Raw genomic sequence first — 15,814 nt, forward strand, 5'->3', positions numbered from 1 at the left:
AGAGATACAATAGTTGTAGAATGGCTGAAGGTGAGGATGTTGTGAATCACATCAACAAGATGCTCGTAATGGCTCAAGAGTTGGATGATGTGGGATCGAATGTGTCAAATAACTACCAAGTATCCACGATCATCAACAGTTTGCCCCCTTCTTGGGCGATGGCTCAAACTGCACTGAGATTCTTGGAGGGAAATCTCACTCTTGAGAAGCTTCCCCAACAACTGCAGTACTTCCAAGAGTGCATGGTGACTAAATCCATGAGTGAATTGCACATAGCCCAGCCTAGTCCAACTAAGCTTGAGCGTGGACAGGTGGAAGCATTGGCACATCAGCACCAGTCCCATTCCAATACCAACCAGCTCTGCCCTAACACCAATCCTAATAGGTTTAAAGGAAAGGGTAACTGGAAGCCCAAGAATTTTCATAAGGTGCGACCTGGAGCATGCCACAATTGTGGGAATTTCGACCACTTTAGGGCTAATTGCCCTAATCCTAAGAATAACAAATGGAATAACAAAGGAAATCATGCACCTGGATCCTCATCAAACACTCAACGAAAAGAGTTTATTGGCATAGTTGAGTGCAATTTGTCTGAAAAACTGTATGAGGGGTGGTGGATCGACTCAGGTGCAACTTGTCACATTGCAAGGACTAAGCGAGGACAACAAGAGATGAAGCCTCTTGCACCTGGAGACCACAAGATCTTCATGGGAAACAACTCGTATAGCGAAGTGCAAGGTATTGCTGACTACGTGCTAGACCTTGGGAAGGTTAATTTTCGTCTCAAGGATGTAATCTATGCTTCCGACATGCTCCAGAATTTGATTTCTGTACCTGCCCTTGTCAAGAAGGGCCATGATGTACGCTTTACAGGCAGTGAGGTCACTATAGGACGACACAGTCGTTCTTTTGCTTCAGGACGATTTGTCCCTGAGCAGGTCTTGTTTTTACTTTCTACCGTTGAAAAAGTTAATAATGTTACCACTGAAATTAATGAAGAAGCACCTAGTTCATTGATTTATTTTGATTGTGCAAACATAATTGATTCATACATATGGCATTTGAGACTAGGACACCCTGGAATTAAAAAGATAAAAAAAATAATTAAATTGGGGTTAGTTCCTAGGTTAATTAAAATAGAATATGATGCATGTGAACATTGTTTATCTGGTAAGATGACTAGGAAACCCTTTCTAGTGGGAGTGAAAGCAAAGGAACTCCTCGGAGTGGTATACTCTGATATTTGTGGACCAGTCAATGTGGATACCCATGCTGGAAAGGCTTACTTCATCACGTTTACTGATGATTTCTCCAAATATAGGTACATTTATTTATTAAGTAGGAAATCTGAAGCATTTGAATGCTTCAGACGCTATAGAACGAAAGTGCAAAATCAGTTGGGAAGAAACATTAAGGTTCTAAGAACCGATCGTGGTGAAGAGTACCACTCCACTGAGTTTAAAAATTTCTGTGAGGAACATGGAATTATTAAGCAAAAGACTATGTCTTTCACAACACAACAGAACGGTGTGGCTGAAAGACGGAATAGAACACTACTTAATGTAGTACGTTGCATGTTATCACATTCCTCTCTCTCCAAGTAGTTCTGGGAAGAAGCCATTCTCACAGCAAATTATATTTTGAACAGAATTTCCACCAAGTCTGTTGAAACTACACCCTATGAACTATGGACAGGTAGAAAGCCAAACTTAAAAAATCTAAGGAAGTGGGGATCAGTAGCCTATGTTCTAATACCTAAGCCATATAGAAACAAGTTGGATTCTAGAACGATCAGATGCAAATTCATAGGATATCCAGAAGGATCAAAAGGGTATAGGTTTTATCACCCTAAAAAAGGGGTCATTGAGAGTCGTGATGCGAAATTTCTAGAGAAACTAGAAGAGGAACCAGCAGGAGGATACAGAACCCCTGCATGTTATTGATGATGACTATGGTATTGACTCTCAAAAGGAACCAGGAATTTTTTATCAAGAAATCTATGCTCCGAAAAATCAAGTTGATCTTCAAGGGCAAAATCCGGAACCTAGGGTAAGTGGGAGTAATAGAACAAGGACACCACCAACTTACTTAGATAACTATTACCTTTATTTATGTGAACCATCTTGTCATACAGTTGACACAGATGCGGAAGAAGTAGTCGATCTTGTAACCTATAGTGAAGCAATTAAATCACGAGAATCAAGTGAATGGCTAAATGCCATGCGGGAGGAAATTGATTCCATTACAAAGAATCAAGTGTGGGAACTTTGTGACCTACCAAAGGGTAGAAATGCAATAGGTTGCAAATAGGTATTTAAGAAAAAGTACAAAGTAGATGGGTCTGTTGATAAATTCAAGGATCGTTTAGTCGCAAAAGATTATACCAAAAAGGGAGGAATAGACTACCAGGAAACTTACTCACCGGTAGTCAAATTTGTCTCTATTAGATTGATATTGGCTCTAGTTGCACATCTGGACTTAGAACTATTTCAGATGGATGTGAAAATCGCCTTTTTAAATGACGAGTTGGAAGAAACTATATACATACGACAACTTGAGGGATTTCAGGTAGTGGGACAGGAAGATAAAGTATGTAGACTTGAAAAGTCTTTGTACGGTTTAAAATAGTCCTCACGACAGTGGTACCTGCTATTCCATAAAATAATCCTTAAATTAGGATTCGTGGCTAACAAGTTGGACAATTGTGTATATATCTTAAAAAGTGGGAGTAGTTTTACCATTCTCTCCTTATATGTTGATGACATACTGTTAGCGAAAACAATATAGAAATGTTGGATAAGACCAAGCATGAACTTAGTAGCAGATTTGAAATGAAGGATATGGGGGAAGCGTCATATATCTTAGGAATTCAAATCTTTGGAGACAGGACACAACGTAAGTTGTGTTTGAGTCAGGAAAAATACCTGAGTTCTGTGTTGAAAAGATTCGGAATGTAGAATAGCAATCCCTCATCAACTCCAATTGTTATGGGAAAGGCTTTGTCGAAAAGTCAATGCCTTCAAGAAGGACAGGAAAAGTTAAATGTACCTTATGCTCAGGCAGTAGGTAGTTTGATGTACGCCATGTTATGTATACGATCGAATTTGGCCTATCCAGTCAGATTGGTAAGTAGATACCAAAATAATCCTGATTCTGCCAATTGGGAAGCAGTGAAAAGGATTATAAAGTACATCAAAGGAACTAAACACTTGAAATTATGTTTTCAAGCGAAAAACTTGAGGTTATTGGATACTCTGACGCTGACTTTGGAGGGGACAGAGATGACTGTAAATCCACCTCTGGTCATGTATTTATATTTGGAGGTGCAGCTGTTTCTTGGGGTAGCAAGAAACAAGGGTGTGTTGCACGACACACACAGGAAGCTGAGTACATTGCTTATAGTATGGCAACTACTCATGCAGTCTGGATAAGACGATTTTTAATGGAATTTAGGCTGGATCTTGTAAATGGACCAGTGAAAATATTGTGTGATAATCAAGCGACAATAAGCTTGATACACAGTGGTACAAATAGCTCGAAGGAAAAATATGTAAAAATACAATACCACTATATACGAGATATAGTAGAAAAAAGTGAAATTAAAGTAACCTATATACCTACGAGCGACATGGTAGCTAATCCCCTCACAAAGGAAATTCATGCGGAAGCATACATCAAACATGTGAATTTGATGGGACTAAGAGCAATCTAAGTCTGGAAGTTGAACTCAAATGTTCGGAATATATATATGGGACCTAGAGTAGTCTAAGTCTGGAATAGGAACTGATTGTTCCTCGTCATGGCAATAGAAATATTTTTAATGATTGTTCTTGGAATTAGGAATGGAAACGGAAATGTCATTCTTCCTGGAAAATGGGAACTTGGAATACAATAATTGTTCCTAAAAATGGGAACGGAAATGGAAATGTTATGACAGATATTCTTGGAAATAGGAACTAAAAACGTAACATGGCCAAGTGGGAGATGTTAGATGAGGTGGTCACGTAGGCCTAATACTTATCTCCAAAAGACTTGGTCAAGAGTCTATGATGGACTGGAGATTGAAAGTAGGAGGACGATTCCATGATTGAGGAAAGTGCCGCTGTGCTCTTCAACGGTTATCTAAAAGACTCCTATTAATACAGTACTGGAGTTGAAAGAAAATAACACAAGAAAGAATATCAATTATACGTGGAGCCCCTGTTCATTAAAGTTTCCTAATCATTCTTGGTAGATCTTAGAAATGTGGAGAACAATTAACTTGAGTAAAACTGGTTAGTTTATTGAGTTGGGTGGTGGTGGCAAGGTAGGTCTTAGGATGGCGAGTGTCAATCTTTCTAAGAATGACTTGGCCAAACTGGATTTGGCTAGTGGTCCATTCCATCACATCTCTCATACCCATTAGCCAAGTCATTCTTAGTTTCACCTTTGGATGGCCAATGGCCAGGTGAGGACACTTTAGAAAATCAGTCTAAGAATTCAATCACCTCTCTCATTTGAGATATCCATTAGCCATCCAACGCTACCAATCCCATGGAGGTTTGAAAGGACTCTATTTATGTTGGTAAAAGGTCTTTCATTTTTTATATATAAAAAAGGAAAAGCAAAAGCCACCCGCAGCCCATGCCGCGAGTCGCGACCCGGGCGTTCTTTCTCCCTATAAAAAAATTACATTTTTCACATGCTGGTTTGGTTTTTACTCAAACACGGTCATATGACCCACATGATAATGAAAATTTTAATATGCCGTGCTTAAGAGGAAGACCTAGGAGATAAGATTAGAGGTTTTTTTTTTTTTTTTTTTTTTTTTCTTTGTAAGAAGACAAAATTAGAATTGACAAACGGTAAATTATAATACTTTTCATTTTTCCCGTGCAATTGTGCAATTTTCATGTATAAAATTTTCTTCCAAATCCAAAATATCATTTTACATTTAGCCTCGAATGAAATAAAAAATTCCATCCAAACCAATGTTTTTTTTTTTTTTTTGCATTCTCATTGATCCCGTAAGGGCATCTTCTTGCCCTATATGGCTGTGTACGTATCAAATTAATTCCTTTCATTTTCTTTACCATGGTCATCGATACGTATCAAATTGCATTAGAAAGAAATAATTTCAAGTTAAGAGGAGGTGGGAGTGTTTATGGTGAGATAAGGAATTCCATCTCTACTGGTGAACGTGTGGATCTATCAATTTCATTGTTTCACTTACACGAAGAGTATGGGATTTCATTGAGTTTAATTCCTTTGCACATACATATGAGCAGTAACCGGTCACATTTGGGCTGCAACAGGGTCGGGTTGGACCGGGCGTTATGGAACCCTAGTCCAACTTTGAGTCCCCTTAACTGGGCTTAGACCCGACTCGACCCTGACTCAGGGCCTTAAAAGTCCAACCCTGACCCGCCCTTAGGGTCAGGCTGGACTGACCCTAATTGGTCTTGACCATGAGGAGGGGGAAGGAAATGCATGGGCTGGAATGGGCCGGAGAGAAAATCATCAATATTCGTAAAATAACACTATAATAAAATGTATTATATCACTTATTATCTTCAGTTATAATATGTTATATAAAAAAATTTGGATGAAATTTAATGTTTATAATATATATTATCAATATATATTTTATAGTATAACTTAAAATATTGTCGGGCCGGGCCAGGCTTAGCTCGAGGCCTCAATCCTAACCCAAACCAACCCTAACTCAGGACCAAAAATTTTCAGCCCTAACCCGCCCTCAGGACCAAATATCTCAGCTCAAACCCTGTTCGGGCTCAGGGCAGCTTTGGGCCGATAGGGCCAAACTTACACCCGTAGGCCACATGTCCCATTGTTACTCTATTTACAAGGGGAGGACGGGTATTTATGGAAACAAAAGCCACGTTTGATTGCCTCTTAGATATACGTTCACGGATCCCGCTCCTCTCCAAAGAGAGCCCAATGACCAGGTAGTGCTTAGAGGACATCCAAGGGTTGGGCTGTGCCACACACATCCCAGGCCACACACATCCCAGTGTATGCTCAATCAACCATCTGGATATATGCTGCACAGCCCAACAGCAGCTGAATGGCCCTGACACTCCCTGGGCGCTGCGATGCCATCGGGATGTGTGCGTTCACGTGCACGTATTCTAACAGGATATGGTTGTGGTTCCTATTGAGTCTCCCATTATCTCATGAAGATTTTTGCTAAACTGATTTGATATAAAATGGAATGGAGTAATGAATGCCAGAGACCAGAGTACACATTACAGGTTTCTCTTTTCCTGGAAATGCAGGTTTACTGACAAGTTACAGATTTGGTACGTCTTCTTCCTTCTGCACTTTAAATAACTATTTGAGGCTGCAACTTAACAGAAAGGAGAGAGATGGAAGGAATTGAGCACAGAATGGTGAGTGTGAATGGAATAAACATGCACATAGCAGAGAAAGGAGAAGGTCCGGTGGTGCTGTTTCTGCACGGGTTTCCCGAACTCTGGTACTCGTGGAGGCACCAGATTACTTCACTGGCCTCCCACGGCTACCGAGCTGTGGCTCCTGACCTCCGTGGTTGTGGTGATACAGACTCTCCGCCTTCTTCCAGCAGTTATACCGTCTTTCACATCGTTGGTGATCTTATTGCTCTCATTAATCTCCTCGACCAAGATCAGGTGACATCATCTGTGGTCCTCGATCTCAATCGAAATTTGCTTACTTTCTTCATTTCTTCTTCTAAGAAGACTCTCTGTTTCGTTTTCAGGTGTTTGTAGTGGGACATGACTGGGGAGCTTACATTGCTTGGTGTTTCTGCTTGTTTCGCCCTGACCGTGTTAAGGCTCTCGTCAACCTCAGCGTCGCCTTTATTCCTCGAAACCCATCCGGCAAGCCTCTCGATCTGATGCGAGCTGCCTTAGGTGACGATTACTATTTCTGCAGATTCCAGGTATCCCCTGCTCCTCTTGTTCCTTTCTTCTTCTTTGTCTTAATACTATTTTTTTTTTACTTTTGCTTTTTACAGTTTTGTTTTCTCAACTTTGTTGCCTTTTTGTTATCCCTTTTTGTTGATCGATCTTACTACTTGTAGAAAGAATTTTTTGTTGTATCCTCATTTGTACAATTGGGTGTGAGCATATCAGGAATATAATTTTAGAGACCCTTTTGATGGATTAGTGTAAATCATCTCAATTATAGATTTGGGTAAAAAATCTTACAACTTTTGAAGACTCTTTTGTAATTCTTCAATCACTCATCCAACAACGGGAGAACTTGGATACACGTATGTGGGATGGATGTTAGAGAAGAGTTGGAGAGGATCTTAAATCTAATTTATTTAATATCTTAACTTTGCAACCAAGTCCTTCGAATCTACCGATTCAGATCAGAATCGGCTATGACCGTATTGAACTAATTCACACCAATTCTACTCCGTTTCTGGCTGATTCGGGTTAGAATCAGCACTGACCGATTAAAATCTTGATTTCATTTTTTTAAATAGTACAATTAATGTATTTCTGGTGTTTCCATTTGTAATTTTCTGCAATTTTTGGAGTTTTAGCCTTGTAAGGTCTTGCAAACACCTAGATTATCAATGAAAGAGAGAACTTGATTCTCTTAGCTATTTTCATAAAACTTTTTTTACTTTCTCCTTCAGTGATACTTTCTATGGTGGTTCACATTTCATACATCTAAACCAAATATAGTGGCTTGTTATCTTGTAGAAACCTGGAGACATGGAAGAGGTGTTTGCTCGTTTTGGTAGTACTGGATCAGCACTGAAGAGATTTATAACATCACTCAAAGCAGGTCCATTATTTCTTCCTAAAGGCAAAGAATTTGGAGATTCACCAGATCATGAGATTTCCTTGCCCTCTTGGTTATCCGAAGAAGACATTAATTACTATGCCAGCAAATTCAACATAAAAGGCTTCACTGGAGGATTGAATTACTATCGATCTTTTGATATGTATGTTAGCTATTTGAAATTTGTTCTATTTTGAAACCATTATAATTCTTACCGTGACCATTAAGGAACGGTAAGGTTGCTCCATTGTGACCAAGTGGTTACGGGTTCAAGTCTAGAAACAGCCTCTTTGCGAAAAATAGAGGTAAGGCTGAGTACATTATGACTCTCCCTAGAAGACCAGAACCCAAAGTGGCAGGAGCCTCGTGTACTGGGTACACCCTTAATTGTTTGAACTAAAGATATTATAGTATTCATTTGTTTGAACTTACTATTAATGTAATGGGGTGTTTTTCTCTGTGCTGTAGCGCAGGCTGCACCCAGGTTCATGGGGGTGGGCGCAATGATCACCCTGCCCCCCTGAATGGAAGACTCATATGTCTGGGCACAGCTTGCACTACGGCACAGAGAACATTCTCCCTAATGTAATTTACTATCTTGGCCTCTGAATTGCAGGAACTGGGAGCTCATGGCACCATGGACAGGTGTACAAGTGAAAGTACCGGTCAAATTTGTTGTAGGTGAGCTTGATATAGTATATAACACTCTAAATGCCAAGGAATATATACATGGTGGTGGCTTCAAGAGTGATGTGCCATTTCTGGAGGATGTGGTTGTGATGGAAGGAGTGGGTCACTTCATCAACCAGGAAAGGCCTGATGAAATAAACACCCATATTTTGGATTTCATTAAGAGATTTTGATGTGCTTTGTCCTTCTAAGCATCTTATTTGACCTTTAAATAAACTAAAGTGGGCTGTGAACATCTGATGTTACCCCTAAATAAAATAGAGTGGACTGTATGTTCTTATTTTATCTATGAGCTTCTTGCAAAAAAAGTTAGTAGTTTCATGTTTGTTTTGCGTTGTTGCTAATTCTGTTCATAGACGGTTACCTCGAAATCTATAACCTCTCTTTTGTCCATTAGCAGTAAACTAGGGTTTCGGGGAGAAAGAAACCACCTCAAGAAATGCAGCTCTGAATCTTGTGAACTGTTCTGTTAGATACTTGATCGATACATCAAAAGTTCTAGAACAGATGAAACGTGTTAAATCAAACCCTTAAACCTACTAGGCTGGCCAATTTAGCACTCATACAATAATAGATGAAACCCCAGGTTCAAGAATCCTTTTGGGTTGACGTGGAAGGAAGTGTGGGCTCATGTGTAAAAGAAATTGGCTTTATCAAGTGCCATGGAGGAATAAACGGTTTTGTTCGAGGTTCTGAGTTTGGCATGGTGGTAGACTCTTCAGATCTATTGCAAGTCAAGTCTTAAGGTTAATGATTGGTGGTTAACGATTTGTTGGAGTGATGGGAATGAAGGAATCGTACGATTGTTGAACCAAGAAAATGATTTTCGTAGCATTAGTTCTTAATCCATTAATTATTCGCTTCTTGCCTTCCGTCAACGTAGAAAGGCCTCTGTAAATCAATCCAGAAACAAAGGCTGAGAATGATATATGAAGTATAGTGTAAGCTGGAAAAAAGAGAGGAATAATATGACCTGGAGAGCTGCAGGGTTTTCTCGCCCCCCCCCCCCCACCCCAAACCCCTACTCTTATGGCAGCTTCAAATGCACTACCAACATAGCCAGAGCTGGTAAAGGTTAGGGTTTCTTTTAAAATAAAAACATAAGACACCCGTTCCAACTAAGGTGATGTTGAGAATACTTCCGAGAGAGCAAAACCATTTTCATACAATGCAGACACCAGTTCAACACTGGTTGTTGATATTAATTCTCAAAATCGTCTGTAAGAAGCATCTAAAATAACAAAACCAATCCTGCCCAGGGAATAAAAAATTAGACTCAACACAATATCCGAATTGAACCATCTCAGTGCCGCATAGTCAGAAAACAGATTTCTAAATTGATGTACTATTAAGACCCATAAGAAAGGAGGAACCAGAAACACCGTCACATACTCCTACATGTCTCACAAAAAAATTGAACCATAACATTATGGCTAGCTTTGCAACTAGTCTTTCTTTCAGGAAAAAAAAGCATGACAATGGACTCAAACCCTAAATCCCCTGCTGTTCCTTCTTCCTCTAGCACGCTCAAATTTCCTTCCCTTTGATCGCACATAGGGTTTGGTGTGGCTGTGTGGCACACCAGGAGCCTTGCCAAAGTGCTTCACTGCTTCACGAGCATTCTTAGGACCTCTTAGGAGAACCTGCAGCAAATGCACAGGTAAAAAACCATTAGAACCGACAACATAAGAGGGAATATCTTTGACCTACAATATACATACACATACAGATATATATCAAACTAATATGGAAGCCAGCATTTTTTTTTGCTACAACATGGTTATAACGGAAAAATTAACACCTTAGCTCGCACTACTAGGTTGATGGGTGATGAGTTTACCAGTGCCCAAGTTTTGGAGTCCTATCACCCAGGTTGTTAGCACATTAATTCAGACCCACAAAATAAAGATTCGGTGTGTTGGTTAAGAAGGGGAGAGGAGAGTTTCTGATTCAGCTGGTTTAGGGGTGTATTATATATCTGGACCAGCACAAATGTCTGCCAAGTGGAAGGTTGTATGGGACTGAAAGAGGTTTAGACACGAGACAGAGCCCCCCCCCCCTTGCTCAGATGTCAAATTACAGCCGAAAGAGAGATGAGTAAGAGCGAAATTAGAGCATAAAAAATCCAGGACCACCGAGAATGCAAACCGATATTTCGACTGCAGAGAGGGTGTATACCAACAAATGGGAAGGTATAAAATTGGAGTTTTAGTCCAGAATTTGATAATTGGCTAATCCAGAAAATACTTAGATATCTTATGATCATAACTGACACATTACTCTTGGACATAGGCACATAGCACATCTAGGAGGACAGTCCATAGATTCCTGTTTTGACCTGCTGATTTTTGGGGATTGGGGGGACAAATTACCTAAGTTAACACTACCTATACTCATAACTTGTCACAAAGTATAACCACTAATTTTAACAAACAGAAGTCTAGTAGGTGCCTAATTGTCCTAGCTTTTATGAGCGAAGCCAATAGAGCAACATGAATTGGTGAACTGGCTGAGAATGGCAAGAGAAGGATTCTGACTGACAACAAAGGATTTCCTGATTTCATCGGATGCCCAGCTTAGGTGAGACTTCCAGGATTAAAAAAGCCAACCCAATGGCCAAACAAACGCGTGAATAAGTCTATTCTCTCTACAACAATTTGACAAGCAAACGAAGCATGCTAAGATTATGCTGTTTGGGAAGTTCATTTTCATGGCCCAGGCTAACTTATTGTTAGGATGCAATCCACATGCTTGCCAAAATACTAAGGAAACAACACAACAGTAGCAAGATTTACTTAAATCGTGATATTGGACATCAATGTATCTAAGGAAAATAAAAGAAATAGAAAGTCGATTAACAATGGGGATATAAACAAAAACTAAACTAACAGTGCAAGCAGATCACCTCAATAGTTCTGACCAATGTGTTAAAAATGAGAATTGAATCCCAAAGGTCCATTTTTTTAAAAAAAAATTTACAATGGCTAAATTACAGGGAATTCAGTAAAAAATCCTATGGTCTCAACAGAAGACTTTTACTAACAGTATTTGCAGGCCCTTTTTCTAGAAAACAGAACTTTATCTGATCTGGCTCATAGAACTCAGTTTGCAAATCACCCAATTTTAATAAAATTTCCACCTAAGCATCAATACAGTTGGCAAGGTCTAGTTTAGCAACTTTCACCAGTACCATTTAAATGTTTGATTGTAGAGGGCCTTATGTACAGAACCCAGAAGATGAGAGAGAAGGGACTTTTTGGTGACAATTGTTGGTTTCATGGTAAAAAAAAGTTTCACCAAATACTTGAATAAGCATAACATGAAGCCAACTTTACTGCACAATGATTATCTTCTACAACTAACAGGCTTTCATGAAACTGGTACACTAAAGAAAAATAGGCAATGAAATAATACTTGCACGTGTATGAAGCAAAATAATACTACGAACTAAACAGTACAAGCACACACCAGATCTGATACACCACAAATTTCATTCATAACAAACGCCCAAGCATATAAACACAGAACTCCGCAAATACCACAACTGGAATCCACTCGGATCACACATACGTGTGCACACGCAAACATAACCCAAACAGGAAAAGTAAACTAAAGAACGCAAAACAAACAACGAATGCAAATGAAGAACAATCACAAGTTCAAACTTCAAGTGTAGAGGAAACAAACATAAACGCCCGAGTATAGATCTTAGTTTTACCTCTTAAAAATAAAGCAATAAAAGAAAGAAGGATGGGGGGTGTGATACCGTTTTCTGCCCAAGAGGAGCCCTGAGAGCAAGCTGGTCGAAAGTCAAACACTCTCCTCCAGCCTTCAATATCCTCGCCCTCGCTCTTTCCGTGAACCTCAGAGCAGCCACCTTCAGTGTCGGGACCTCATAAACCCTAGTATCGTCGGTAACCGTCCCAACAAGCACAGCTATCTTATCATCCTGGCAAACGCGAAGCCAAACACAAATGAAGCAGGAAAAATAAACGGAACAACAGAGATTGATAAAAGGGAAATGGATTTCAAATGGACGAGCATATGAACCAACCTTTCCTTCCATGAAGCGAATCAACCTAGAGAGAGACATCGGAGCCTTGTTCACCTTGCTCATGAACAGCCTCTTCAGTATCACCGCATTGAACTTGCTTCCAGTCCTCCGCACCAGAAACCGATACAGCTGATCACAAGCAATCAGACCATTTGTTCAGATGAGCAACAGAGATCTTCAGAAAGAAAGAGATCAGAGAGCGAGGTAAGGGATTGAGCTCACCTTGACGAGAAGCTTGAGGTAGATATCATTAGATTTTGGGGCGGTCCGCTTGGTCTTCTTGCTCTTGCCACCGGCGACTAGATCGATACCCTACATACCATAGAAATGGACATCATCAAATAAGAATACGAAATCTAAAGAAGCAAAAGAGAGAGAGAGAGAGAGGATAATACCATCGCTGCCGCAGAGCTGCCTCTGTCTTCTCCTCCTTCACCTTCCGCCGCGACTGCTTATTGTCGAAGAGTCTTTCTCTGCTTTCTTATATGAATAGCAGGAGCAAGGTTTTGCCCTATGGCTTTGGATTGATTTAGGGCTTCAACTCGAGCCGTGCTGGGACGAGTTGGTGTCAGCCCTAGCCCAGCCTGAAGGTACAATTGCAAACCCCCAATCTTAGCCTGCCTCTTTCCAGCCCGACCTCAGATCGGGCTTCCGGTCCAACCTTAGCTTGGCGTTCTATATGTAAATTCCTTAACCTAGCCCAATCGTGATTTGTGACCGGTCAAATCCACTGGTTTTGTGTTGGACATGAAATGGCTTGAAACATGTGAGAAAAATCTTAATTTTGTATTATTTTTTTGGGCGGAAGTTCTCTGTGCAGCAACGCAGGCTGTGCCCAGACACATGGGCTGCCCATTCAGGGGGGCAGGGTTGTCATTTCACCCACCCTCGTGTCTGGGTGCAGCCTGCGCTGCTGCACAGAGAACATTTGGAAAAATAGGACTTTATTGAGAGTGGCGTGCTGAAGCCAAAGCATCCTTGAGCTAAGCCTCTTGGAGCCGGTGGTGGAAATAGGTCATTCTTCCATATACGTAAGGGAGAGCCTTCCAAGCTAGAGAGTCAGTTACATTGTTAACCTCTCTAGGGATAAAAGCAAAGAATACATGAAGGAAGAAGGTCTGGAGATGACCAATGTAATTTACAATGGGGGCTAGCATAGCTGGGGGAGGTCCATCAGGGTTGAGAATGAATGAGATAAGCTCCTTGCTGTCTGATTCCACTTCGAGATGATCGATACACTCAGTGATGGATAGCAACAACCCTGAATGTATGGCCAAGCATTCTCCATGTAACACAGAGAGGAAGGAGGATGGCTTTGAAACTGCACATATGTATCTTCCCTTCTTGCTCTGCCTTGGCCAACAAACTGCTTAGAGTGTGGGAGCATAAGATGAATAATGCCAAGGAAATTGGATTCCCTTGGCGAATACTTCTAGATGGAGTGATCTCTCCACTTTCGCATCCATTTTGCAGAATTTTGTCTCTGACTGAGGATATGCATAATCAACTGGACCCATTTCCCACAGAATCCAAGACGAAGTAATAACTGTTCTATAAAGTTTCATTCAAGGCGATCGTACGCCTTCCTCGTGTCAAGCTTCATAGCCATCAAGCTTTTCTTTCCTTTTTTTCATGCCTTTAATGTAGTGAAAAACTTTGTGGGCCATGTAGATGTTGTCTGAAATGTGATGCCCTTGAATGAGAGCTGACCGGGCTGGGGAGATAATGTCTCGCAATATGGATTTCAGCCTGGTGGCTTGGACCTTTGTTGCGACCTTGGTTGCAACATTGCAAAGGCTAATCGGTCTTAACTGCTCAGCCAATTCTGAGTTATCTACTTTTGGAATTAGGCATAAGAAAGTTTTATTTATAGCCGCAAGGAGATGGTCAGATTGAAAAAACTCAGCAACAAAATCCATTAAACTTGAGTGTGTGAACTCCCAAAATTCTTGTACAAAATAGTGAAATACTATATTTTATATCAAATGGTAGATTTGATAATTTTTTTAAAGGGAAAAGGTTGCACGCCACTAGGTTGCTGACCATGTGTCATCCTCTCTCTTCTTTTTTGGTAAAGACTCTCTTGCCCTCTTGTGTTCAGCCCTACAATTGGTGTATACCACCAGCATATAAAAAACTGGCAGCATATCCAACCTTCTCCCATGTTAAATCTATTGAACTCAGTCTTATTCTGCCAAAAAGAACTCAGTTTTATTTATTTTCCATTTCACCACTTAATCATGTGTTAAATCTAAAAACAATATGATTTTTCCATATCACAATGTATTGGTTTCAAAATTTTTGTATCGGTACCAGTATTGGGGCAGGTTGTTAAGTGTATCTCAAATTCTTGTACTCGTTTTGAAGATTGACTTACTCCAACATTTTTTGTGGCAACCCAAATGCGATTTTTTCTAAGGTCTATGATGACAACAGAGGCCTTGGGCCAATAGATCGACTCGCTTGTAGGAGTATTTATATGTTTTTCGTGTGTTGTTGAGTAAGCAAGCGAAACAAGTGAGATTTTAGGGATTTTGCGTTAGGGTTTTTAGGTGAGAACTCTTGCTACCATTTCTGGTGTTTTGAGAGATCTCCACTGAATTCTTCCATTTACATAGTGAATCATCTTCAGCTTTGCCGGTTGTTTGCTTTGTTTTTGTTTGTGTTTCGTGATGTTTAATTTAACACCTGATACCCGTGCCAATCCTATGAACTAAATTGATGCCAATACTAGTACAGCAGTTCTTTATTCCGAAGGACCAATTGTGCAAGTTTAGGAGCTTCAGCATGTAACCTGGTTTGTAATATATATATAAGTAAACACACGGCTACAACATTTTCCAGGACACATTCATACTCTTTGATACCTAGCATGATATAAGCTAGGCTTGCTGGCAGCCTTAAACAAATCCTCCATCTTCAGGCTTCTTTTATCCCTATGGGCAAATGCATTTTAGAGTTTAGACTCTACTGCGTTAAGGCTTTGTGAATTTAAATAGCAATTGGGTTTTCTCGAGGATGTTTACACAGGATAGAACTCAGTCATGAGGGCTCGCAAGGGCTTCAATTCACTGCATTAGAAGCAAGAGTATCCCAACTACCCAACATCATTCTTGTAGCATATATCTACCTGACAAGCTTGAGTTTCTCCAAAGTTGGAACTCCAAATTAGTTTTACATTTTTTGCGAAAAACAGTGATTAAGAAGCTAAACAAAGCATCCAACCACATACACTCACCCATACTTGCACACCCCTCCTCTATCAGGCTCCATCGTAGAATTGCCAGTTCA

General features: G+C 40.2%; 2 protein-coding genes across 3 annotated transcripts in view; one reads left to right on the top strand and one right to left on the bottom strand.

The window, feature by feature from the left end:
• LOC122658067 (epoxide hydrolase A-like) overlaps positions 1 to 15,814 on the top strand; it is a 29,347-nt gene that overhangs the window by 1,295 nt on the left and 12,238 nt on the right. Inside the window, exons 2-7 of one of the 2 annotated variants that reach the window (XM_043852946.1) lie at positions 6,362 to 6,650; positions 6,740 to 6,922; positions 7,698 to 7,942; positions 8,396 to 8,643; positions 10,321 to 10,327; positions 15,790 to 15,797. In XM_043852946.1, coding sequence (XP_043708881.1) covers positions 6,369 to 6,650; positions 6,740 to 6,922; positions 7,698 to 7,942; positions 8,396 to 8,642 — 957 coding nt within the window. In that variant the 5' untranslated portion in view covers positions 6,362 to 6,368 and the 3' untranslated portion in view covers position 8,643; positions 10,321 to 10,327; positions 15,790 to 15,797. Of the gene's footprint in view, positions 1 to 6,361; positions 6,651 to 6,739; positions 6,923 to 7,697; positions 7,943 to 8,395; positions 8,644 to 10,320; positions 10,328 to 15,789; positions 15,798 to 15,814 lie in introns of those variants that run through there. The other variant, XM_043852945.1, reaches the window with a different exon arrangement.
• LOC122658068 (60S ribosomal protein L18-2-like) lies at positions 9,790 to 13,082 on the bottom strand. The gene is made up of 5 exons (XM_043852947.1): positions 12,919 to 13,082; positions 12,746 to 12,835; positions 12,524 to 12,652; positions 12,236 to 12,418; positions 9,790 to 10,112 (listed from the first exon to the last, which is right to left on the bottom strand). Exons 1-5 carry the CDS (start codon positions 12,919 to 12,921, stop codon positions 9,954 to 9,956), a joined length of 564 nt encoding a protein of 187 aa, XP_043708882.1. The 5' UTR covers positions 12,922 to 13,082; the 3' UTR covers positions 9,790 to 9,953.

The sequence above is a fragment of the Telopea speciosissima genome, chromosome 4 (genome assembly GCF_018873765.1).
Source record: "Telopea speciosissima isolate NSW1024214 ecotype Mountain lineage chromosome 4, Tspe_v1, whole genome shotgun sequence".
In the NCBI taxonomy this organism is placed as follows: Eukaryota; Viridiplantae; Streptophyta; class Magnoliopsida; order Proteales; family Proteaceae; genus Telopea; species Telopea speciosissima.

Excerpts from the sequence above, each read along its gene's own strand:
- LOC122658068 (XM_043852947.1), bottom strand. Across the intron at positions 12,653-12,745 it reads ACCTCAAGCTTCTCGTCAAG|CTGTATCGGTTTCTGGTGCG; the intron begins GTGAGCTCAATC and ends GCTTGTGATCAG. Across the intron at positions 12,419-12,523 it reads TTCGCTTCATGGAAGGAAAG|GATGATAAGATAGCTGTGCT; the intron begins GTTGGTTCATAT and ends CGCGTTTGCCAG.